The following is a 25,765-nucleotide window of genomic DNA, read 5'->3' as shown; positions in this document are numbered from 1 at the left end:
CGATTCGATTGCTTTTAAGAATGTATTTTCAAAATCTAGAGAAACTTTGAAAACAAACCATAAACGCTTTATCTTTTCTTGCAATGTATTTTGTCTACAACATATATACGCATAATACACTGGAAATTTGTAGCTTGAAAATGCTGTATTTTTTATCTTAATGTCATCATTTATATCGAAGATACAGGCGTTCCGAAATCGCTGAAAAATTTCGACTCTTTACTTCTCAATCCTTTGTCAAGTGAAGATCTATATATATATATATATATATATATATATAAGTGCATGCTTCCTACTTTATCTTTTCTTTTTTTGAAATTCTTTTCAATTGATAGAAAATAATCTATGTAAATAAAATTGTTCTGTTCGTTTTTGTGCGCTTCAAAAGCTCGAGCTCTGATGGAGCTCATATTATAACACAACACACGAGCCACTTCAAAAACTGTCGTTGCTACTGCCAACGCCTCAAGAAGCTTTAAGATTTCCAGATGATATAAGCACACTTCTGGTATAAAGCTGTGAAAATAAATTAACTTTTTAGTATTGAATATGTATTCTATGTGATAGGAACAAAAATTTTCGCATCTGTTTAAAAATCGTGAGCTTAAATTGTATTTGATAATGATTTTAAATCCATTTATTTTTATTCGATAGGCTTTGCTCAATATCAATCGTTGGAATTTTGTAATTTATGTTCGGATGCGGATTGTTCAACTGGATATTGCGCATTCCCGTGTTGACAACCAGATAGTCTTTATATCTTCGAAGATAATAGAAAACCAAAGTATTACAGGTATTTCAAAATTAAACTCATGGAATATTTGCTTTGTTTTACTGGTCATTTCTCTATCATAAAACGAGCCACAGCAAACGTGGCAGGGTTCAGCAAGTAAAATTTGAAACAAAATAAATTTAAATGGAACTAAAATTTAATTTATGCGCAATTCAGTTATTTCCTGAATTATTCTAATAAAATGAAGAAAAATGTCCACGTGGACAACAGGGAGAGGGGTATGAAAATGTCCACGCTTGTCCACGGAGGGGGGGGGGGGCGGTGTGTCCAAAATCGGGCTTTTTCTGTCCACGTGGTATGTGGACAGCCCCAGGGACTTAAGAAGGTTTGGCAGGCATTGAAACGCTCCCAAAACATTGTAGGATCAAAAGAGATTGTGTGGTTTTTTTAGCGTTTTGGACTTATTGGTGATTTTTCCCGATCGATCATTCAACTTTCACGAATTCGTGCGTTGTTTAAAAGTGTTTCAAAGTGGCGTCAAAATATAACACTTTGCGAACCGGATGGGAAGAAGAAATTTTCCAAAAGCTGTGAGCTGTGTTTATCGATTGAAAACTGAAGTTAAAATTCGTTCAACTCATTTTCATTTTTGGTTACAATTTACATTTCATATTTGTTTACTTTTTTTTGACATTTTTAATTACAATTTACATTTTTATTCCATGTACATTTAGGCAATACTTACGTTATTCTCGTCGAATACCCGAAACACCAGCGAGGCAAATTTGCTCGGATCACCTTGTGGGAAGAACTGCTTGTAGATTTTGATGAAACCCTGTTATGGAAGATGAAAGAAGAAAAAACGCATAATTAACAGCAGAGCAGACGAAAAAACGAAACATGAGTGTAAGATGTAGTTACTCCGCTATGTAATGAAACATCCTCCACACCGAAAAGGGAACAAATTTTGATGAAGTGATGATGGAGTTATAAAAAAACACAAATAAAAGTGAGGGAAGAGGAGCTCAATTAGCACCCTTTGGTCCACTCATTAGCACCAAGGATCAGTGTCAGTACCCGGGTACTCATGAATAAATATAAGCCCTGGGTGTGTGTGTGTGTGTGTGTGTGGGAGCGACAGTTCGCTTCATTAATCCCCCCAAAACCAGCAGCCAAATTTTCACGACTAATCATCATTGCATCTCGCTCCTTAAGTTTGAAGAAAACAAAATGCTTCCTTCGGATGAATAATTCTGAGCGTTGTTTTTGCTTCAGAACACATCCCCCCCTCCCTGTACCGTCAATCGCTGTAATCTAATTAACCACGAAAGTGTCGACAACCCGCCGCCCCCAGGCAGCAAAACAAAATGAGGCGTCACTCTCTCACTACAATGCTGTTGTTGTTGTTGTTGTTGTTTTTCCCTTGTTCTGTGTTTTGTTTATGTTGTACATTGTGACTGCTGCGAGCGAAAGCTTGGAACTAATAGTCGCTTTCAAGGGGTGGAGGGATGCATGCATCTGCTGCCTCCAGTCAGTGGCTGCTAGCTGTGAAGCATTGAATGGAAAATGGCTGCGACCGAGCGTTCGCTTTGTTTGAAAACTTTTGATGATACCCCTCGTCGTACGAAAATTATTCCACGGATGAGTTAGCGAAAGAAGTATTTATATTTTTTTTCTCGCTGGAAATGAATGATGGAAAAATTGGTTGGGCTAGCGTGAGAGTGTGGGGTTGGCGGGGTTGAGCGATGGTTGCTTTGTGTGAATGGCGGCGCCCTTGTGGCGCTTTTTCCAACGCTGTCGATAACCAGCAGTGTTTTTGCCGATGATTTTATGTATTCTCGTGGCGGAATCGGGCAAAGATAAATGAAGCAATTTGATGAATTGTGCCAATAAATCGGTATGAAGATGGCGCACAGCGCAAATCACTGACTGCGTAGGAGGGGGGAAAGTTTTCTCGCTGGAAGGGAAGATTTTTTTTCTCTGTTTTTCTGAGAACGGAGGAAACTCATATCATCCGAGCCTCCGAGGAAATGTGGCGGACTAATCAGTCATTCTTTTCCGGGGATAGATAAGCTCAGCTAAAGTTAGCCGTTACTGTCTCTGATATTGGGGGATGTTTACCAAGTTAGTTCTGACCAATTCCTAGAATATTTATCTATGCACTGCCCGAACTTCTCTGATACTCAAAAGGACGGATTTTATATTCATATGACCCGTTCTTGTTTCAATAATGGCTTGACTTTTTTCATTGTTCGAAATCTGTAATTTCTTCTCTTTTGATATATCATATAGAAGCCCTGTAAAAAAAGTATAGGAGGTTGTGTTCAAGACACGACCGCATTGTTGATGTAGAACTACGCTGTGGTTTAATTCAAGTCACTTGTTTATAACTGCGGATATTATTTTATAATGCTACGAAAATTTTAAAATAACCATTCTACCAGTTTGGTCGCCCTGAACTGTTTTTTTTTATTGTAGAATCATTTGACAATAATTGTTTGATGATTCATTATTGTGCTCGCCGAACAATACACGCTCGAGATAAGCGCTGCTGGCATCCTTAGTGGAGAAAGTTTGCTACTGGCAAGCGAAACCAAATCACATACAAAATTCCAAAACGGCATTTACTTTCTTTGTGACTAAATAAACGAAATAAACTCTATCTGCTAATCTCAACAACCTCGAAAAGAGTAGCACTGCTTCATTATGATCAAGATTAGCGCAAAAGCAATCCTAGTTGAAAGCAGTTTTGCGACTGGCACGCGAGCCTAAATAAATAATAACTTATTGAATAACTTGGTATTCCCCAAATATTTTGTGGCACTGATTGATGACAGAAAACAAACAATGTTAACTGGTTAGAAAAAAGTCTGAATATTTTCCTCAGCAGAGATTCATTACTAATACCCTAGCGTAAATATTCGCCTCCCATCCTTGTTTATATTTATCATTACGACTGCATAATCTGCAACACAAAACAATTTCAGCATAGCGAAGATGCACTATTTTTACGTACGGGTTATGAAGCACGCACGTAAGCACACAAATATCCATATATCGATGGCTTGAAGCAACTGAATATACAAACACTTATCTCCGTTTTGCGCTCTTCTCAACAATAGCCCTAGCTGTTAATATTGCCAGTTCAGATTAGCCTAGCTGTCATCCTTTGTGGAGAGATTCATCCTACCGTCATGCGAAACCAAATCACTTACAAAATTCCAGAACATTTATTTTCTTGGTGAGACAATTGTGTAGCGTCAGTTTGATGCAATGATATCAACGCCAGAGACATCAACGAGTGAGTAATTTGGTCGCGTCCACAGCTTAATTTGAAACGAAGACATGTGATGACGCAAAACAAGGAAGAACAAGGGATATTCACTGCTTTGAATACAGAACGATACTGAAAGTTTGCCTTCCATCCTTGCTTAAGACTCTAAACTCTAAAAAGGCCCTTGGAAAACTTTACTTTATCCATCATATTACTCCTCCACCCCCATTGCCTTGAGAAAGGCATTCGATCCCTTGCCGTCCAGCTCGACCAGCAACGATGTTGTTCAGTCGATTTTCTTACGAAGAATGAAAGTTTGCCTCAGCGAGACCCACTGTTTATACTCTAGGCAATTATTCCCCTTCGTTCTTTTTCTTTTTCTTTGTTCACGGAGACTTTACTCTTAAGATTTCCCCTTCGTTGCTCGTCGATAAGTTGCTCGTTATTGACAGCTCTGTTTGGGAAAGCACACAAACGGACAGAACAAATGTATGAGGAAATGGGAATGCTTCCAATTTTCATCAGTTTAAACCATATACAAACTATGGGATTGTAATGTATAGCACATCAAACGAATCTTAGGGAATTTCCGATTCGTTTGGTATGTAAATCACCAAAATCCGTTCGCGGCAAAAATAGTTGTTAACGTTAACTTTATTTCATAAAAACGTGACCTGTTTTCTGATTTGGCACCCTTAATGAAAGACGTAGTTCTACGTCAAAAACCGTTTCCTGTATGAACTTATATCCTTTAACGAGTTAGACGAGATAACGTGGTAGAATTCGGAACCACATTCTGTTCAAAAATGTACACAAAAATACCATTAAAGCCATTACTACATTTTCTTCTGTTTATTCAATTATGCAGAAGAAGACAAAGAGTCATCATGTATCATTTATAAACACAAGTCTGAATAGTTAAGATCTGCATGAATATAAGCCTAAGGGCGATTACACATTATCCGGTTTCCGCCGGACCGGTTTGTAATGTCCGGTGACCGGACAAGCATTATACACATTTCGATCGGACCAACCTTTTTACGGCGCCGTGATGCAGCCGTCTACAGTGACTGCAATGTCCGGTTACCGGACAAGCATTATACGCGATGACCGTAGAATAGTGTCGACGTCTGGTGGAGACATCGGTTTGGGAAAGCAAATCATTCTCTATAAGATTATCACACCTCAAGACAGTTTTACGTTGTTTAAATTTTTAATGAAAACTTTTACTTCATATTATTTGATTGCTCAGAACCTGTGGTATTGATTCTTCCTTAACCATTTTTGTATAGTTTTCTTGATATTTTAACTAAAACTCATCATTGTAATATACAATCATTATCAGACACAATTATTGTTCAGGAGGTTTCCCAACTTGCAAAAGAACGTATTACTTTATTACATAAAGAACACATTTCAAGTTTCAAGAAGTTAATTTTCGTTCATAGTTTTTATTTTAAGATATGTGTTTAATGCACCTGAAAATCCATTATCACTATCATTTCCCAAAAGCGGAGCACGAAACTCCATGCCATGAAAGCGAATTGACAGTTGTTTGTCATGTCTGTTAGTATTAGTACAATTCAGGCAATTTTTCGTCTAATGTAATAGTATGTGTGCACTATTGACGTTTGTTTGTTGATTTTGAAACCAGTTGATAATTTGCAAGTGATATGGATGCTGAAATTTTTATTTCACTTCTTCAACAACTACCAGTGTTGTGGAACTAATTCTGTGATGCAAGTTTCTGCTCAAAAAGAAGCAATGGTAACAGGTGCACGATGTCATCATTTTGCATATTGCCACGGACTGTGTTATTAACGGTGAGTGGTGTCTTTTGACAAGCAGATCGAGTTATTTAATTGACTTCTATTTTTTGTTCACAGGCAACATCCCTTATCTGAAATAATTATTGAACGAGTTCGGGGATGTCAAACAAATCTTCAATCGGTTCATGGAGGGGCGGATTTCGAGCGGCTTTATCGAGCTGAATGAGAAGGTTAGTTTTTGTTAATTTGAACACACTAAAAATAATTCTCTCGTCTAATATTCTTTGGGTGTTCACGTTTGACCTGACCGGCGACGCGATCAACGATGAGACCAAGGCACTCCAGCCAAAACTGTCAGATATGTGCTCTGTGGTCTAAATGTTCCAATGCCCGACGCCAAAGCATCGGTTCTGTCAGAACGAAATTCCAGCTAATCTGATTCGGTCATTCTTTGCCCCGGATCCGCGTATTGATAGCTGTGATGCGAATTGGGCTCGAGAAGCTGCCCCTGCCCCAGGATTACGTGCTCGAGGAATTGCGGTATATGTTGAGCTCGTTCTTCGACGAGGATCAGCGGAAGCAGCAATGGAATAGTGTTTGAACGAATTATGTTATTTTATTCGTAATTTGTTTACTGTATTAATGAAATAAAAAAAACTCTAGAATGAATGGATGTGTATACATTCTCTTGTAGGTAAATTCCAAAATAATCACAGGAAGTGAACACATTATACATATAAATAAATAGTGCCTCTGGCTTGTAACGGAATGTTATTATTATTGGTTCATCAAATTGCACTTTTATCTAACCGTGTTTCTGAGACTGTTGAAAAATTATGTGGCAACGGAGCGTGTGTAATAAATCATACTATTCGTGTATGCTTGGAAACGAAATAATTATGCGTATGAATGAATAAACCGCAGCTGGACTAAAGTTAGTTTTTTAAACGTATTCTGAAGTGGGGCGGAAGTATTCACGATAGGTACGGTAAGAACGCCGTTATGATGCAGGATGTGTGTAATGTCCGTGAGGCCTGGTCTCACTTTGATCATGCTCATGGTGTGCTACACTCCAACATTCGGCCTTATGTGATTTCCAAGGAACATACATATGAGAACGCTCGTGGTTGCCGCAGCAGCTGTGGGTTTAAGGTTTTCCGTCTGCACTCAGCTGCATGTAACCGGAATATTTGAAGCAATGTTTACCCGTCAAATCCACATATAAATAAATGCATATATGTGTTTGTGAGAGATGTACGGTTTTGTGTAGCGCGAGGTCTCTTTCACATTGTTGTCCGGTTTTCCGTCCAAACCCAGCGGCGCTTTTTGAAACCGGTCCGGCAGAAACCGGATAATGTGTAATCGCCCTAAGACAGTTAAATTGTTCAAATTTTTAATGAAAAATTTTACTTTATATTATTTGATCACTTAAAACTCTTAATACTGATTCTTACTTAACCATTTTTGTATAATTTTCTTGATATTGTCACTAAAACTCATCATTGTAATTTAAAATCATTATCAAACACAATTCTTGTTCAGGGGATTTTCCTCACTTGCAAAAGAACGTGTAACTCTATTGCATTAAGAACATATTTTGTAATAAAATGTTAATTTTCATTCATAATTTTTATTTTTAAATATGGGTTAACTGCACCCGAAAATCAATTATCACTATCATTTCCCAAAAGCGGAGCACGAAGCTCCACGCGAATTGACAGTTGTTTGTCATGTCTGTTAGTATTAGTACAATTCAGGCAATTTTTATCCCCTTGAATTAGTATGTGTGTGTGTGCTATTGACGTTTGTTTGTTGATTTTGAAATCAATTCAGAATTTACAAGTGATATGGATGTCGAAATTTTTATTTCGCTTCTTCGGCAACGATCTGTGCTGTGGAACAAATTCGGTGATACAAGTTGCTGCACGAAGGTAAGCAATGGTCACAGGCACACGAGATCATCCTGGAGCATATTGCCGTGGACTGTGTTAGCAAACGGTGGGTGGTGTCTTTCGACAAATTTAACGAGTTCTTAAAATAACTTCCGTTTTTGTTTTGTTCACAGATTCGCTACTGAACGAGTTCGATGATGTCAAACAAATTTCCAACTGGTTCATCAAGGGGCATATTTTGAGTGAGCTCATCGAGACTTTATGAGGAGGTTAGCTTGTGTTAATTTGAGCACACCAAAAATAGCTCTCTCGCAATATTATATTTATATCCTTTCAGACAATTTGACCTGACTCAAGACGCGATTGACTACGAGGTGGACGAGGCTCGGCTCGAGGATCTCAAGCCCTAAATGTTCGATCTGTGATCGGTGATCGAGATGTTTCCCTGTCCGACGCCGAAGCATCGGTTCTGTCAGAGCGAAATCACCCAATATATCTGAGTCGGACATTCTTTGCCCAAGATCCGCGTATAAATAGCTGTGCGTTGATTCACGCTCGAGTAGCTACTCCTGCCCCAGGAGTGCGTGCTCGATAAATTGCGGTATATGCTGAGCGCGTTTCTGGGCGAGGATCTGCGTAAACAGCAATGAGATAGAGTTCGAAGGAAAATTATGACGTTATTTCAATCGTAAAGATATAAAGAAAAAACACAAAAATATGGGCACACAATACATATAAATAACTTCATCGAGCTGAATGTGAAGGTGAGTTTTTATTGATTTGAACACACCAAAATAGTTCCCTCTTCTAATATTCTTATTCGGTATGCCAGACAGACCTGACCGGAACACGATCGACGATTAGGTGGCCGCAACTCGGCTCGAAGATCTCCAACCCAAACTGTCCGATCTGTGCTCGGTGATCAAGATGTTCCCCTGCCCGGCGCTGAAGTATCGGTTCTGTTAGAACGAAATCACCCAGCTGTTGGCATATATGATTTGGCCATCCTTCGCCCACGATCCGATGTGCGTTGATGCGAAATGTGCTTCAGAAGCTGTCCATGCCCCAGGGGTACGTGCTCCAGGAATTGCGACACATGCTCAGCGTGTTTCTGGACGAAGATATGCGGAAGCAGCAATGAGATCATGTTTGAAGGGAAATTATGTTTTTTCAATAATTTATTTGTAAGGCTCAATCGCGTGTGAAATAAATTATGCTATTTGTGTATGTTTGAAAATAAAAAAAACGGGTGGGTAATGTCGGGGACATAACCGGAGTGACGGAGGACTATACAAAGGGGACAGCTTTTGTTAAATATATATTTTAAATATATTGTTTTATTTTCTTCTCCTACGTGGATACCTACCTATCTACCTGAAAAATGGATTAGTTTACTGTTTACTCTTTATGAATATGTTGATGGTTCTGAAAAGAACCTTTGGTGTTGTGTTTTTGTTATCACTCGATATTCCCATCTTGTTCGGTTAAACCTTCCTGTTTAGCTATTGCGTTTGCCACTCGCCACAGCTTTCACAGTTGGAAAATTTCGTCCCATCCAGCTTGTGACATGTTGTTCAGTAAATTACATTTAATGCGACGTGCCGGAGAAACGCTTTGCCACTCACTGAAACTAATTATTGCCTTGATGGGCGCCGAACCGAAGCTGCTCTGTTCTTGATGCGGGTTTTCTGATTGTCGTGAGCAGCTTTGCAAGCCAACTCGAGCACTCCGACGGCCGAAACTCTATAATCGCTGTTAGGTATACTGGTGCTCCGGGACCAACCCGTTCGGCCTAGCTACCCTTGCGGAGCAATCAGTGAATGCGACCAACAGGGAACTGGAGACCTGCACGGTTCGAGTGAGACTTTGCCTTTCCCTTAACTTGTCCTCCTTTGTTACGTCCACGATGTACATTCAAATTAATTTATTTTATTTCTTTTTTGATGTACAAATATTTTACAGTGTAAGAGATTCCACATTGGTGATTCATACTTTGATTCAATTTTGCTATAATAATTAGTTTAAATTTTTCTTAGGAGGTTGGTATGTCATTTTGTCAGTTGTTTCTGAGCTGTTGTAGTTTGAATATTTAATCTAACTAAGCCTACTATATACACACTCTAAATCTACTATATACAAATATTTACAATGTTTTAGGGATAAAGGTCCCTGATGTTTTGCCATTCCGACTGTCGAACTCTGTTTATATGTCGTTGTTCGAACTGCTCGATTCTAGTCCTTATTGGGTCAAAACACGCTAACCGGTGGACGTCAGTGGTTCTCGTGTGCCACGGAAGATTGAGAATTATCTTCAGAAAACGGTTTTGGATTACCTGGAGCTTATTGAGGTGTGAACTAGCGCATCCCCTCCAGACCGGGGAGCCGTATTCTAGCATCGGCGACACCACTTGCTTGAATATTGCCAGCTTGTTCGTGGTACACGTCTTTGCCCGCCTGGCGATGATCGGATAGAGGTTACGGAGCATGATGATGGCTTTGTTTACTCGATCGGTTACGTGTGAACGGAAGATGAGTTTACTATCGAGAATTACACCAAGGTAGCGAGCCTCGGACGACCACTCGATCTCGCTTTCCAATATCTTTACCTTCCTCGTCGGCCTCAGTCGTTCCGTGTTGCGATGTGGAAAAACAACCGTTTGAGTTTTTGCCGCATTCACTCGGATCTTCCAGGTGTAAAGATATTTGACGTATTCATTGATACCGGTTTGGAGTTTAGCTACGAGAGCATTGATGACACGTCCGTTGTAGGTGATAGCCGAATCATCGGCAAACAGCGATAGATTGCCGCCTCCGGGTAGAGGTGGAATGTCCGAAGTGTACAGGTTGTACAGTAGAGGACCCAGAATACTCCCTTGGGGGACACCAGCTGCAATTGGGTATGGCTCAGAAAGTGCCCCAGCAATGTAGACTCTAGATGATCTCCCACGGAGATAATTTTGGACCGTTTTTACCAGGTAGACTGAGAAGTTGATTCTCTGGAGCTTAAATACCAGTCCGTCATGCCAGACATTATCGAATGCCTTCTCGATGTCCATCAGGGCCATGACGGTGGTTTTTGAAAGCTCCTTCGATCGCTTGACCATGTTGACTACCCTCTGGAGTTGGTGTACTGTAGAGTGACCTCGACGAAATCCGAACTGTTCGTCGAGCAGAATGTTGCTTTCCTCTGTGTGCCGGAGAAGTCTGGTGTACACTACTCTCTCAAACAGCTTGCTGACCGACGAAAGTAGGCTTATCGGACGGTAGCTTGACGGGCTCGTAGGGTCTTTACCCGGTTTGAGAATGGGTACCACTTTGGACACCTTCCAGACGGATGGAAAATATCCGAGTTCCAGGCAGCGATTGAAAATGCTCACCAAGAAAGCGTATGATTTGGGTCCGAGGTTCTTCAGTACAATGTTGAAGTGGCCGTCGAACCCAGGGGCCTTCATATTGCGGGAGTTTTTGATGGCTTGGTTGATCTCGTTCGCAGTGATTCGCTGTTCTCCTGTGAGCTCAATTGGCACAGTGTCAAGTTGATGTATGCATTGCGTGACCGACGCTTCCATCGGACTGGCAATGTGTTGACCCAGATCATGTGCAGTCCTGAACTGCTGCGCTATGGCACTTGCCTTTTCAGTAGATGTTAAGTAGATTTGATTGTTGTTTTTGAGCGGAGGCACTGGTTTTGGCTTATTTTTTAAAACTTTAGTCAGACGCCAAAAGGGCCTTGAATATTTAGGTAAACTTCGAAGGTCGTTATTAAACTGCTTATTTTTCAGATTTTGCACTCTAGTAGCAATAATTTTGTTCAGTTTTTTGTATAGAACTTTTCTAGTTGAATTCCCCTTCCTCTGGTATTGACGTCTGACACAATTCCTGAGGGACACTATTCGTTTTGTTTCTGGATCAAGAGGTGTGAACTTACAAGTTACCGTCGCCGATGGGATGAACTGGTTTTCCGCCTCGCCTATGTAGCCCGAGAGTGCTTGCAGCACCTGGTCGATGTCATTCTCTGTTTCCAAGCGGGTGTTCTCGTCGATACGATCCTCTATGTACCGCTGGAGTTGGGGCCAATTCGCACGATGATAATTTCTCCTACTATGTAGCTGTTTTTGATTGATGTTTTGTTCCATCTTGAAGACTACCGGCAGGTGGTCGGATGACAGGTCAGTGACTGCAATAGGCTAGGAACACCCGTTAACGATGTTGGTAAGGCAGATGTCGAGTGTGGAGCCTACACCAGCCGGTGAGTAGTATGTTGGTGCGTCTGGATGGAGAACTATATAGTGTCCCGCTTGTAGATCATCGGAAAGCACCGCACCGTTCTTGTTACCTCGGATGTTACCCCATGTAGTGTGGCGGGCATTGATGTCACCGGAGATGATAAATTTGCCGCTTCGACGAGTCAACCGCTGAATGTCGTTTTTGAATCTGGTAGAGCTTCCATCTGAGTTCTTGCACTGGGTTGGGCAGTACACAGCAATGGCGGTGATAGGTCCATCAGCAGTTTCTAGCTCAACGCCGACGGCTTCGATGATCGACAGACGGAAGTCGGGGAGCGTTTTGAATTGGAGCCCTTTTCGGATAGCGATGGCAACGCCACCTTTGGCAGCGCCAACTCTATCGAGGCGGTAGACGGCATGATGTGGCAGACTAAAGCTGATTGTAGGCTTGAGGTGAGTTTCCGTGAGAAACGCTACGTCTATTCGGTTTGTTTGTAGAAATTCGTTGATTTCCAACTTTTTTGCCGCCAGTGAGCGGGCATTCCAATTAAGCAGTTGGATGGTGAAGGCTAAGGCTGGTGAAAAACTGCATCATCTGCATCATCATCTTCTGCAGCTCAGCAACAAGAGACGCCAGCTGTGTGATGGTTTGAGTGAGGGCATCCACTGGTGGATGCGAAGAACTGGAATTCTGGTTTCCTTCTGGTGGCCACTGGCTAGTGCCGATGGAAGCCTGAATTGGCCTGAACCCGGGAGCGGGACCAGTTGACTGTGGGTTTTGCATCTGCTGTTGGTTCGGTAGTGGTAGTGGTACGAGGTTAGGCACCGATCTTGGTCGAGGGGGAGGCAGTTCGGGAAAGTCGTCCATCTGAATGTTTACTTGCTTCTGCTTTTTTCGCTGGCTGGGTTGATTCAGTCTTGTCGCTTCCATCCGGATTCGGCGGTATTCTTCACGTTTGGTGCAAGCTTTGTTCGTAGCCTGATGGTCTCCACCGCAGTTTACACATTTGAAGGCGCCAGCTACTTCAGTTGAACAGCTGTCAGTGAAATGCTGTTCGGAGCAGATGTTACATCTCGGCCTGAGTTGACAATTACGGGTACCGTGACCGAAATTAAGACAGCGCATGCACTGTGTCACGCTTCGGGTCGGTCCACGGTACGCTTCCCATTTGACCCTTACGTTGCTGATCGTTTTAATTGCTTGCAGGGCTCGCAGCGATGCACTACCCTTTGCAAAGTGAACCAAATATAGGCAATTGCAATACAGAATTTCCTTGTTCCGACGGCTCATAGGGAAGACTGCGAGTGTCTGCAGTTTGAATTTATCTCGAAGTTCTGTTACGATGTCTTTCACGTCCATGGTGGGAAGTCCTCGGATCACCGCCTTAAAAGGCTTCTCGCTTGCCATATCATGCGTGAAGAAGGGGATGCTGGCCTTGACCAAGTACGTTTTCGATTTGTTATATTCCTCTGGAGTCGATGTGATGATTTTAATACCCATCCTGGTAATTTGGAAAACAGCGTCCACATCAATCGCTTGCATAGTTAGCTTAAGTTTGTCCAGAGGGACCGATTCTACTACCAGCGGGGGTAGCTTAATTTTTTGCTTCGCTGGAGGATGGCTTCCTGATGCTTCTTCGCCGGGATCTGCATTGTTGATTGCCGATGCTGTCATTGTACGAGCAGAAGCTCCGTCATCTTCAGCATCAGCTAAGATCGAAAAACGGTTGCTAACACAATCTGATTGAACAAGGCTGTCGGCGAGAGAGGCCGATGAATGAACGGGCACATTGCTGTTCCGTTTGCCTCTCTTCTGATCGGGGCTGTTTGATGAGTCATTGGGGTTGAGACTTTTCTTCTTTCTCTTCCCTCCACCCATGCTATCAATCGCGTACTTAACACTTTTCGAAAAATCCGTGCTTATTCGTTGGAGACTAACACTCCACTTCCCGACCGCTTATCGATCTATCCGCTGAGAGCTCTCCAAAGTGCGTCCAAACTGCACGAGAGTCAATACTAAATGATGCGCGAAAAACGTGAAGAAAACTACACAACGATATCCAAGTTGGATTACCACTGGTGGGGTCCAATCTTGGATCGAGGCGCAGCGAAAGTAAAATGAACTGGATTGCTCAACAGTCCGATGACGAATGAATGATGATGATGCATAAGATATTTATTTGGGGTCCGCGTGTTTTATACTCTAGCGGTACACACTCACAGGATAGAGACAAATCGGCAGACTCAGCCAGAGGGGCGAGTCCAACGAGGCGAACTAATGAGCGTTAAAAGGGAGCGATGGCAAAAAAATACATTCATTACGATTTGTTCGCTCGTTGGATTCACATGCAGGCTAAAAAAGGTCCTTTTCAGGATCACAAAATTATTTTCAATCTAAAGAGTTTATTGTTTTGTTATCACTCGATACCCTCTTCTTGTTCGGCTAAACCTTTCTGTTTAGCGATTGCATTTGCCACTCGCCACAGCTTTCACAGTTGGAAAATTTCTTCCCATCCAGCTTGTGACATATTTTACAGTAAATTACATTCAATGGCATGTCGCATTACCACCACTCAGTATCGGATTGGAGGTAATTTTAACCTGTAATTGAACATTTGCGATGACAGTGGTACAGTGTCGACTTTCGATGTGGGTTCATAATTTGGACCTCGAACTTTATGTTTACAAAAATGTCCAACTAAATATGTCGCATTACAGGTCCGTCCAATTAGCTAAATGTCGAGATAAGTGTAAATTACTGTACTTTCAATCTAGAAGCAATTTAAGAATTGGTGAAAATCAATAAGCTCAGAACAACTGCCAAATTCACATACTCATCATATCCTGGCAAACAAATTATGAAAAAATCAATTTGTGTTTTATTATTATTTTGGATATTGTTTTAGAAAGCATTGAACTGTATTTCCTAAACTCTTTTTTGGGAGGTTTAATGGTCCTGAAAAGCGCCTTGTTTTATGGAATGGTTCCAATTTAGAAAACTTAGTACTCGTGGTTTTGAAAAAAACCATTTCGAATGCCCTCGATGCCGCCTTGTTCTGGATTTGCCATCAAAGCAGTTTGTATAAAGAACAAACTTTTTTCTTCTGCTACCTGAAGCCGTTTTGCTATTGCGTTTGCCACTCGCCACTCGCTGCAACTGCCTGTTGTCTTGATGTCCACCGAACCGAATGTGTTCTGTTCCGAATGCGGGTTTTCTTATCGTCGCGAGCAGCTTTGCCAGCTAACTCGATCACTTCGGCGGCCGAAACTATATAACGCCGGCTAGGTGGACTGGTACTAACGCGCTCGGCCTAGCTACCCTTGCGGGGAACTCCAGATCAACACGGTTCGAGCGAGATTTTGCCTTTCCCTTCATTTTCCTCCTTTACCATGTCCAGACATGGCTGTTTGGGTTGGTTTGTTGATGTGTTGTGATGCGAACCGATGTGGTGTACGGTTTGAATGAGAATGATCGTTACGGCAGCGGAGCGGGGATTTTTAAGCTGACTGGCTGGCTCGAGAGTTACGCATGTGTGAGACTGCGACCAATGTTTCGTTCATTTTTTTCTTTTTCCTTCCCAATCGTGCTTCATTCTATTTCGCTGCTGCTCTGGTTGCCCGTTTTGGTCTTTACGATTTGAGGAGCACAAAATAGACCAATCAAAAATGGGCACATAGTGCATTTTGACAATGCTTGATATTTCACAATTATTCAATTATTTATCTCAAGAAAAATGAAATGTTATTCGTTATGATAGATGCGTAGATATATTTCCTATCAATTGATGCAAAAACCTTTGCGATCTATTGAGAAATACTCGAGTTATAAGCGTTCCAAATCTTGCATTTTTTCCTACTTGTTCAGTGCCTAGATTTCCATTTCACCCCCTATATCTTCCGGTTAGACGTAGTCCTACGTCAAAATATTTCAGCATGAAAACTATGTTTTATCAATACAGAAATCATTAAACTATCCATCTGCAAGGTCTTATACACCAGTGGTCATATAATGGCCGAGGCCGAGCGCGTTAGTACCAGTGCACCAGTCCACCTAGCCGGCGTTATATAGTTTCGGCCGCCGAAGTGATCGAGTTAGCTGGCAAAGCTGCTCGCGACGATAAGAAAACCCGCATTCGGAACAGAACACATTCGATTCGGTGGACATCAAGACAACAGGCAGTTGCAGCGAGTGGCGAGTGGCAAACGCAATCGCAAAACGGCATCAGGTAGCAGAAGAAAAAAGTTTATTCTTTATACAAACTGCTTTGGTGGCAAATCCAGAACAAGGCGGCATCGAGGGCGTTCGAAATGGTTTTTTTCAAAACCACGAGTACTAAGTTTTCTAAATTGAAACCATTCCATAAAACAAGGCGCTTTTCAGGGCCATTAAACATTCCAAAAAAGAGTTTAGGAAATACAGTTCAATGCTTTCTAAAACATTATCCAAAATAATAATAAAACACAAATTGATTTTTTCATAATTTGTTTGCCAGGATCTGATAAGTATGTGAATTTGACAGTTGTTCTGAGCTTATTGATAGTTGGGGACTTTCCTGATTATTCAATTTTCACCCATTCTTAAATTGTTTCCAGATTGAAAGTACAGTAATTTACAATTAGTTCAACATTTAGCTAATTGGACGGACATGTAATGCGACTTATTTAGTTGGAAATTTTTGTAAACATAGAGATCCAAATTATGACCCCACATTGAAAGTCGACACTGTACCACTGTCATCGCAAATGTTCAATTACAGGTTAAAATTACCTCCAATCCGATACTGAGTGGTGGTAATGCGACGTGCCATTGAATGTAATTTACTGTAAAATATGTCACAAGCTGGATGGGAAGAAATTTTCCAACTGTGAAAGCTGTAGCGAGTGGCAAATACAATCGCTAAACAGAAAGGTTTAGCCGAACAAGATGGGGATATCGAGTGATAACAAAACAATAAGCTCTTTAGATTGAAGATAATTTTGTGATCCTGAAAAGGACCCTTTTTAGCCTGCATGTGAATCCAACGAGCGAACAAATCGTAATGAATGTATTTTTCTGCCATCGCTCCCTTTTAACGCTCATTCGTTCGTCTCGTTGGACTCGCCCCTCTGGCTGAGTCTGCCGATTTGTCTCTATCCTGTGAGTGTGTACCGCTAGAGTATAAAACACGCGGACCCCAAATAAATATCTTATTTTCTTTCAAACCGTAAACCCGTGTGGTTGTACGGCATCGGCATCGTGGACGTAACAAAGGAGGACAAGTTAAGGGAAAGGCAAAGTCTCACTCGAACCGTGCAGGGCTCCAGTTCCCTGTTGGTCGCATTCACTGAGCTAAACAGGAATGTTTAACCGAACAAGATGAGAATATCGAGTGATAACAAAAACACAACACCAAAGGTTCTTTTCAGAACCATCAACATATTCATAAAGAGTAAACAGTAAACTAATCCATTTTTCAGGTAGATAGGTAGGTATTCACGTAGGAGAAGAAAATAAAACAATATATTTAAAATATATATTTAACAAAAGCTGTCCCCTGTGTATAGTCCTACGTCACTCCGGTTATGTCCCCGACATTACCCACCCGTCTTTTTTTTTCGTGTTTCGAACCCATTTTAGTCCTTTATTGTGTTATCCGCGATTTTCATTATCCGCGATTTTCATTATTCGCGATGAGCTAGCCAGACTATTCCGTGGATAATCGGGGTTCTACTGTACAATCAGGTGTATGTAGTCGGAATACGCGTTGACGGCATTGAGCTACGTATCATGCAAACTCCCCCGCATGACAATATGGGTTTGCAGAAGGGATGAACACACTTTTGAATTAAAAATTATGAACGATAATTATTTTCCTCAAATCAAATTAGCACTCTATGTAAATCAAAACACTTTCACCTGTAAGTAGTGAAAAAAAATCGTGGGCAAATTGATTATATTATAATGGCAAGTTTTGGTGAGAATATCTGAAAATTTCTAGAAAATAGTTTAAATTAGAGTTAGATCAACGTACTTTAAGTAATTAAATAACACCAAGAAAAAAATCCATACAAATTCAGCAATTCAAAACTGCCTTCGGCTCTACTAAACTGATAGAGAATAGTTTGCCTCATACAAACGTCTTAGATACAAACTAATGTCGTATCCAGACCATTCACCATTCCGCCGTCATCGCGGATATTTGCAGCAATGTTTATCTGTCATTCCGCTATATAAATGAATGCATGTATGTGTATGTGACAGATGTACGGTTTTGTGTAGCGCAAAGTCTCTTTCACATTGTTATCCGGTTATCCGTCCAAACCCAGCGGTGCTTTTTGAAACCGGTCCGGCAGAAACCGGATAATGTGTAATCGCCCTAAGTCAAACAAATCTATGCCTACAGACATATATTGTAGACTAGCTGACCAGGCAAACGTTGTTCTGCCAATTAAATTATTCCTAGTGAATATTTCGGGTGTTAAATAAAGCACAGTAATGTATTGTAAGCGTGTTTGAATATTTTAAACGATCTATAAAATAAATCGAATATGATCGATAAAAAAAAACGAATTAAATGATTTGATTGAAAGGTTGTATGATGTTTCTTGGTGTATTTCATTAACGTAACTGACATGTTTGGTCTCTTAAAAGTTAAGCGAAAAGGGAAAAAAGTAATATAATTTTGTCGTAAAGTAGAAGAATAAAATATAGAAAATCAATATTGATATCGTTTAATTGCTGTCTCCTTGTTAGAAAATACGAGTATGTGATTTTCAACATGGATAGCTTAGTTTATAACAGCTTGGTCTCGTTCATGAATTGTGAAAACAACGATACGCACCCTAACTTCAATGGGGCTGATTAACCGGTCTATTTGGAACCGCGTCATTTTATCATTCAATTGAGGAGTATTCACATCGGTAATCTAAGTTTGAAACACATCCAAATCGCTTCCTTCACGGATGTTTTTATTACTCTTCACCGATCTGCAGAACTCAATATTCATATATGCATATGAGTGAAAGGATTTTACGATTCAACCGAAATGGTCCAGGAGATATATTTAAGTGTAAATTAGCATTTACGGCTCGACAGTTATTCTCTAGACAAAAACTGTCTTCGACAAAGTTGTTGTCCCAGTTATTTGAGACATCTTTTTAGAACAAAGTTTTTTTTCTATCTCTTGAAATAACTGATATAGCGCCTTTTTTCTAAGTTACGTTAGGGTCACCATGAAAAAAGAAGTTTTTGCTCTAGCTTTTATATTTCATATTCAACATACAAACTGTCTTCGGAAGACTTTTAGAACTTACTAAGACAAACATTTTGCGATGCAGAACTTGTCAATATCTCAACTTCACTCAAAGTTATTGATATTTCTTCCCAAAAAATACGCTCTCTTCAATTGTTTGTCATTCTTTCTGGGGCAAACATAAACAATGTTTATTGACGGCATTTGTGCTGTGCCGATATCCTCATTCCCACACTAGACCATATGTTTCCAATAAAACACCGATTCATTCATTCTCCCATTTCCATGTCATAAACCACCCAATGTGACACACTCTCTTTCCCCGAATCCATACTCATTATTTGTAACGTGAGAAGTCCCAAGCGCCCTAGCGCTAAGCGACATGACTCACTAACCTCCATCTGTTTACCATTAACACAAGGTGCAATGCTCAGCCCTCCGCATCGCATTGCGACCTGACCCACATCTGTTTACTATTAACGAATGGCACATAGCATAGCGTAACTATAGCTATCCCTCTCTTGGAAGTATTGAACCATTTATTATATACACTAGGCTAAGAACTTTCTTGTAAGCAAAACGACAGAAATAAAATCAATCTGGTAAATACCTCAAACTGGTGAAGTACCTCAATCCGAAACTCTCCAAGAGCATATTTCACTCTATATGATGTGTGATTTTCAACACTATGTTATTTTTTGTGTTTTTTTTTTTTTTTTTTTATATAAATCGTTTATTTTTACAGGCTCAGTTACATTAGTTTAAAGGAGCCGAATTCTTAAGTATATGTTTTAAAACTATACATAAATAATTTTCCTAACACTATGGTTAGTAAGGTGGAAAACCGATTACTCGCGGTTTACTCGAGTTTAGAGGGTGACATCTTTCAGGAAAGGGATGGGATATAAGGGAATTGTTACAATGTTGATGATCACACTCGATTCTTAAATCTATTGTATATTTACATTTCAACTTATTTTACTGTTTATACCAAGGGGGCCAATCGCTCGCAATGGATGAAAAGGAGGGTATAAGGACATAGGTACAATCACACACGAAGATCGATAGCTTTAAGGAAAACATATATTTGGGTCATGTAATCAAGGTCTAACCGAGCCAACACATCTCTCACCGGCACATTGGGCTGTCTTCCTCGGGCCCGAAGGGAGTTTTCTAAATTCGATCTGGCGACAAGATACATCTCGCACGACCAAACAACATGCTCGATGTCGTGATAACCTTGACCACAGACGCAGAGATTGTTGCTGGAAAGATTGAAACGAAAGAGAAGCGCATCTAACGAACAGTGATTGGACATGAGTCGGGAGAAGGTGCGAATAAAGTCCCGACTCAAGTCCAGACTTTTGAACCACGGTTTGAGGCTAACCTTAGGGATAATCGAGTGAAACCACCGGCCCAATTCATCTTCGTTCCATTTGCGTTGCCAGTTAGCGATGGTATTTTTACGGACTAAAGAAAAAAATTCATTGAAGGCGATTTGACGCTGGTAAATGTCGCCTTCAATCGCACCTACCTTTGCTAATGAGTCAACCCTCTCATTACCCGGAATTGAGCAATGTGAAGGGACCCAGACAAAGGTAATGACATAACAGCGTCTGGATAAAGCACTCAAAATTTCTCGTATTCTCTCAAGGAAGTACGGCGAGTGCTTTTCCGGCCTCACTGAACGGATAGCTTCGACAGAGCTAAGACTATCCGTTACAATGTAATAGTGTTCAACAGGTCGTGAGGCGACGCTGTCCAGCGCCCAGTATATCGCTGCCAATTCAGCAATATACACTGAGCAAGGATTCTGAAGACTGTGGGAGGTGCTAAAAATTTCGTTGAACACTCCAAATCCTGTGGACTCATTCATAGAGGACCCATCAGTAAAGTACATATTATCACAATTGATACCCCCATACTTTGAATCGAAGATCGTTGGAGCGATCCTCGATCGTTGATAATCTGAATATCCATGGATATCCTGTTTCATGGACAGATCAAAATGCACAGAGGAATTGATGTAGTCAGGAAAACAAACACGGTTGGGAATATACGAAGAAGGATCAACCTGCATGGAGATGAATTCATGATATGAACTCATGAATCCGGAGTGAAAATTTAGCTCGATCAGCTGCTCAAAATTCCCGATCACCAATGGGTTCATAACCTTACACCGGATGAGGAACCGAAGAGATAATAAATTGAAGCGATCTTTTAGTGGGAGTAGGCCTGCCAAAACCTCGAGACTCATGGTATGCGTTGAGGGCATACATCCCAACGCAATACGGAGACAAAGATACTGAATTCGCTCGAGTTTAATGAGGTGTGTTTTGGCAGCTGATTGAAAACAGAAACTGCCATACTCCATCACTGAGAGAATAGTTGTTCGATACAACATTATAAGATCTTCGGGATGGGCTCCCCACCAGGTGCCGGTAATTGTACGGAGAAAGTTTATTCTTTGTTGACATTTTTTACTCAGATACCTAATATGGACCCCCCAAGTACATTTGGAGTCGAACCAGACCCCAAGATACTTGAATGACATAGCATGAGTGATCGGTTTACCCAAAAGTTGAAGCTTTGGTTTTGCTGGTCTATGCTTCCTAGAAAAAACAACCATCTCTGTTTTCTCCGTGGAGAATTCGATCCCTAGCCCAATGGCCCAGGTTGAAAAATTGTTCAAAGTATCTTGTAAGGGTCCTTGCAGGTCGGATTCGTTTGATCCTACGACAGACACCACTCCATCATCTGCAAGTTGTCTTAGGCTGCAATTTTGTGTAAGGCAATTGTCGATGTCGCTTACATAGAAGTTGTACAAAAGGGGGCTTAAACATGAGCCCTGGGGGAGGCCCATGTAAGAGAACCGACTTACTGCCGAATCTCCGTGAGAAAAGTTCAAATGTTTCTCACAAAGCAAGTTATATAACATATTATTCAATAGAGGCGGCAGACCCCGAGAGTGTAATTTGTCTGACAAAACCTCTATTGAAACAGAATCAAAGGCCCCCTTTATGTCCAAGAATACTGAAGCCATTTGTTTTTTTTCGGCGTAAGCCATTTGAATTTCTGAAGAAAGCAACGCAAGACAATCATTCGTCCCCTTGCCCCTGCGGAACCCATATTGTGTATCTGAGAGTAAGGCATTCGTTTCAACCCAACGATCAAAGCGAAACAAGATCATTTTCTCCAACAATTTCCGTATACAAGACAGCATTGCTATTGGGCGGTACGAATTGAAGTCGGACGCGGGTTTTCCGGGTTTTTGAATAGCTATAACTCGTACTTGTCTCCAATCATCCGGAACAACATTATGCTCCAGAAACTTATTGAATAAATTCAACAAGCGATGTTTGGCCACATCGGGGAGGTTTTTCAACAAGTTGAACTTAATTCTATCCGATCCTGGAGCCGAATTGTTACTTGAAAGGAGAGCAAGAGAGAATTCTACCATCGAAAACTCGGAATCAAGATCGCACCTATCTTGTGGTATATCTCGAACAATTCTTTGCACGGGAGCGAAATCGGGACAAACCTTTCGCGCAAAATTAAAAATCCATCGATGTGAATGTTCCTCGCTTTCATTCGATGAAGAGCGATTTCTCATGTTTCGAGCCACTTTCCATAATTTTTTCATTGACGTTTCTCGTGACAAACCTCCCACGAAATTTCGCCAATAAGCACGTTTTTTACCTTTGATCAAGTTTTTAAATTGATTTTCAAGGTCTAAATACGTTTGAAAATTGTCAATGGTTCCTCGTTTCCGAAAAGCTTTAAATGCATTCGATTTTTCTACATAAAGCTTTGAACATTGGCTATCCCACCATGGATTGGGAGGCCTTCGGTGAATGGTGGAACCTGGGATGGGTTTCGTTTGAGCGCGAACCGCGCTGTCATGGATCAAACGAGAAAGGAAGTTATACTCCTCCAATGGAGGTAAACCATCTCTGGAATTGATGGCTAGAGTAATCGCGTCCGCATATTTTTTCCAGTCAATGTGTCTTGTGAGGTCATATGCCATGTTTATAGATTCAGAAGAATTCGACCCAATGGTGATGGAAATTTTGATTGGCAAGTGATCACTACCGTTGGGATCCTGGATTACATTCCACTTGCAATCTAACGATAGTGAATTCGAGCAAAGCGAGAGGTCAAGAGCACTTGGGTTAGCAGGAGGTTTAGGCACACGTGTTGTTTCCCCAGTGTTCAAAACGGTCATATTGAAGCTGTTACAAAGGTCATATATCAACAATGAACGATTGTCGTCGTACTGTTCCCCCCAGGCAGTTCCGTGAGAGTTGAAGTCTCCCAAGATCAATCGTGGCTCAGGAAGGAGTGAGCACATGTCAACAAGTTGTTTGCGGCTAACCGCAGCTCTCGGAGGCCAATACAAGCTGACAATACAGAGGTCTTTGCCTTTAATGTTTGCATGACAAGCAACAGCTTCGATCCCTCCAATAGGTGGAAGGTCAATTCGGAAAAATGAGTGGCACTTATTGATCCCCAATAGCACCCCTCCGTATCTGTCATCACGGTCCAAGCGTATAATATTAAAATCGTGGAAAGAGAGATCATCTCGCGAAGAAAGCCAAGTTTCGGACAGAGCAAAAACATCACAATTGAACTTATGAATTAAAAATTTGAATGCATCCAATTTAGGGATAAGACTACGACAATTCCACTGTAAAACAGTGATATCTCCGACCTCTCTATTCAAATTAGACATCAAGAGAGATAATCATTGCAAGGAGGGGCCATGTTTGCATCAATTGTTGCAAAATTGTCTTTAGTACTGGAAGCATTGAGATGACAATGGTTCTGATGGAATCGGAAACATTAAAACACGTGAAGATTTGATCCACAAGGTCAGTCAACTTTATAAATCCCGATTGGGAAGTTGAGCTGGACGCAAAAAAAGGGACAGTTGGGGTTTTTGATGTCCCCTCGAGTGCTGGGTCGTTCGAAGGTGAACTATTCCCACGGAAGCCAGGAGGAACCTGATTTTGCTTGTCCGCTGCACTCGATATTTTAGGCAAGCTAACATGGGGTACCACCGATGGGACTTGTCGTTGAACTTTGGGAGTGGACACATTTTTGCGCCGGGAATTCCCTTTGAAAATAAACGGTGTGCCCTCGTTAGCTGTATCCGCTTCCAATTCGTCAACTGGCAGTGAAGCAAAGACATTGTTTGTTGGTAATGGTTGTTGAGCCAGTGGGGAAGCGCCCTTTAAGATATCCGCGAAAGTGCGTTTCGAGCGTTCCTTCAAAGAGCGCTTTTGTTTATCCCAGCGACTCTTGTAAGTTTCACAAGCTGAGAGCACGTGTGGGGATCCCCCGCAATATGGACACTTATGCTCAGTCGCACTGCAGGATTTCCCCTCATGTTGCTCTCCGCATGTGGCACAGCGCTCCTTGTTGGCGCAATAAGCTGCTGTATGACCAACTGACTTGCATTTGTTGCAAGTCATGGGCTTTGGCACGAAGAGTCGCACCGGCAGCCTCAATTTGTCCACCATAACGTAGTCAGGGAGGGCGGCACCAGCAAAAGTGACTCGAAACGAGTCGTACGGCGTAAATTTCTTTTCTACTCCTTCCTGGGTAACTTTTCCAAGTTGGCGACATTCCAAGATTTTGACTTCCATCGAAGGAAGCCTCTTGAACCTGCCAACTCCCATACTTTCTATAGTTTTGCACGTCAGACCCGTTTCAGATATAACGCCCCCAATTTCTACGTTATGGGAGGGAATAAAAACTCGATATTCGAGGATGAAATGCTTATCAGCAACAATATCGTTCGCGTCCTTTCGGTTAGTCACGACAACTCGCAGTTTGTTCGGTCTTACTTTGCAAATTTCCGAAACAGAGGTGTATCTTTTCAGATCTGTCATAATCTGTACGACCCTCAAGGCTTTACCATTAGGTTTGGGCCGGAAAAAAACAACCCAAGGACCAGCGTCAGGCGCATCGTCCGGATAAACCCTGACACGGGGAGCGGAAACAATAGGAGAGGAATTCGAGGACAAGGTTTGAGTGGGGACAGTAACATCAGAGGGGGGAAGGGATGTCGATGATTGGGTGGAAGTATTGGAGGAATCAGGGGAAAGGTTTGCAATCTTTTTTTTGGAGGGGGGCTTGGTAGTGTGAGTTGACTCGTCCCCAGAAGAAGAATCTTCGGGCATAGGAGTCCGTTTAAGGGACTTACTACACCCTGCTTGAGCAAGCGAGGGGGAGTCTGAAATGTCCATGTCTAGACCCCCACCCTCCTCCATTCTTAGAACGAACGATTATTATCTATACAATTTTTTTATCTCACTTGAAAAAAAAAAAAAAACTTAAATAAAATAAAAATAATCACATAAATTTGTTGTTCCGATATGCGCTCTGTTACCCTATTAAGGGAGACACAAAAGTCACGCGCTACGGAGACAACACAATAGCAGAAGTTATTGTTGTACTCAACTGATTGTTGTTATTGTTGTCAACCACGTGTTGACGATGCCGTTATGGTTATTGATCCACTACAGACGCCGATCCAGACCACTGCAGAGGCGCTGCTTCCTCGGTTCTGGCTGCTTTGGGCACTTTGGGCACTAATTCACCACAGAACACACGAGAAAAAAAAACCAACTCGTT

At 41.4% G+C, this 25,765-nt stretch overlaps 1 protein-coding gene across 2 annotated transcripts in view; it reads right to left on the bottom strand.

The window, feature by feature from the left end:
* LOC129763494 (frequenin-1) overlaps positions 1-25,765 on the bottom strand; it is a 357,142-nt gene that overhangs the window by 58,711 nt on the left and 272,666 nt on the right. For both annotated transcript variants that reach the window (XM_055762617.1, XM_055762618.1), the window contains exon 5: positions 1,479-1,568. In XM_055762617.1, the coding sequence (XP_055618592.1) occupies positions 1,479-1,568 (90 nt within the window). The remainder of the gene's footprint in view (positions 1-1,478; positions 1,569-25,765) is intronic.

Source organism: Toxorhynchites rutilus, chromosome 1 (assembly GCF_029784135.1).
Source record: "Toxorhynchites rutilus septentrionalis strain SRP chromosome 1, ASM2978413v1, whole genome shotgun sequence".
Taxonomy (NCBI): Eukaryota; Metazoa; Arthropoda; class Insecta; order Diptera; family Culicidae; genus Toxorhynchites; species Toxorhynchites rutilus.
Note: the sequence above shows the minus strand (reverse complement) of the source record. Positions and strands in the feature narration are given on the sequence as shown.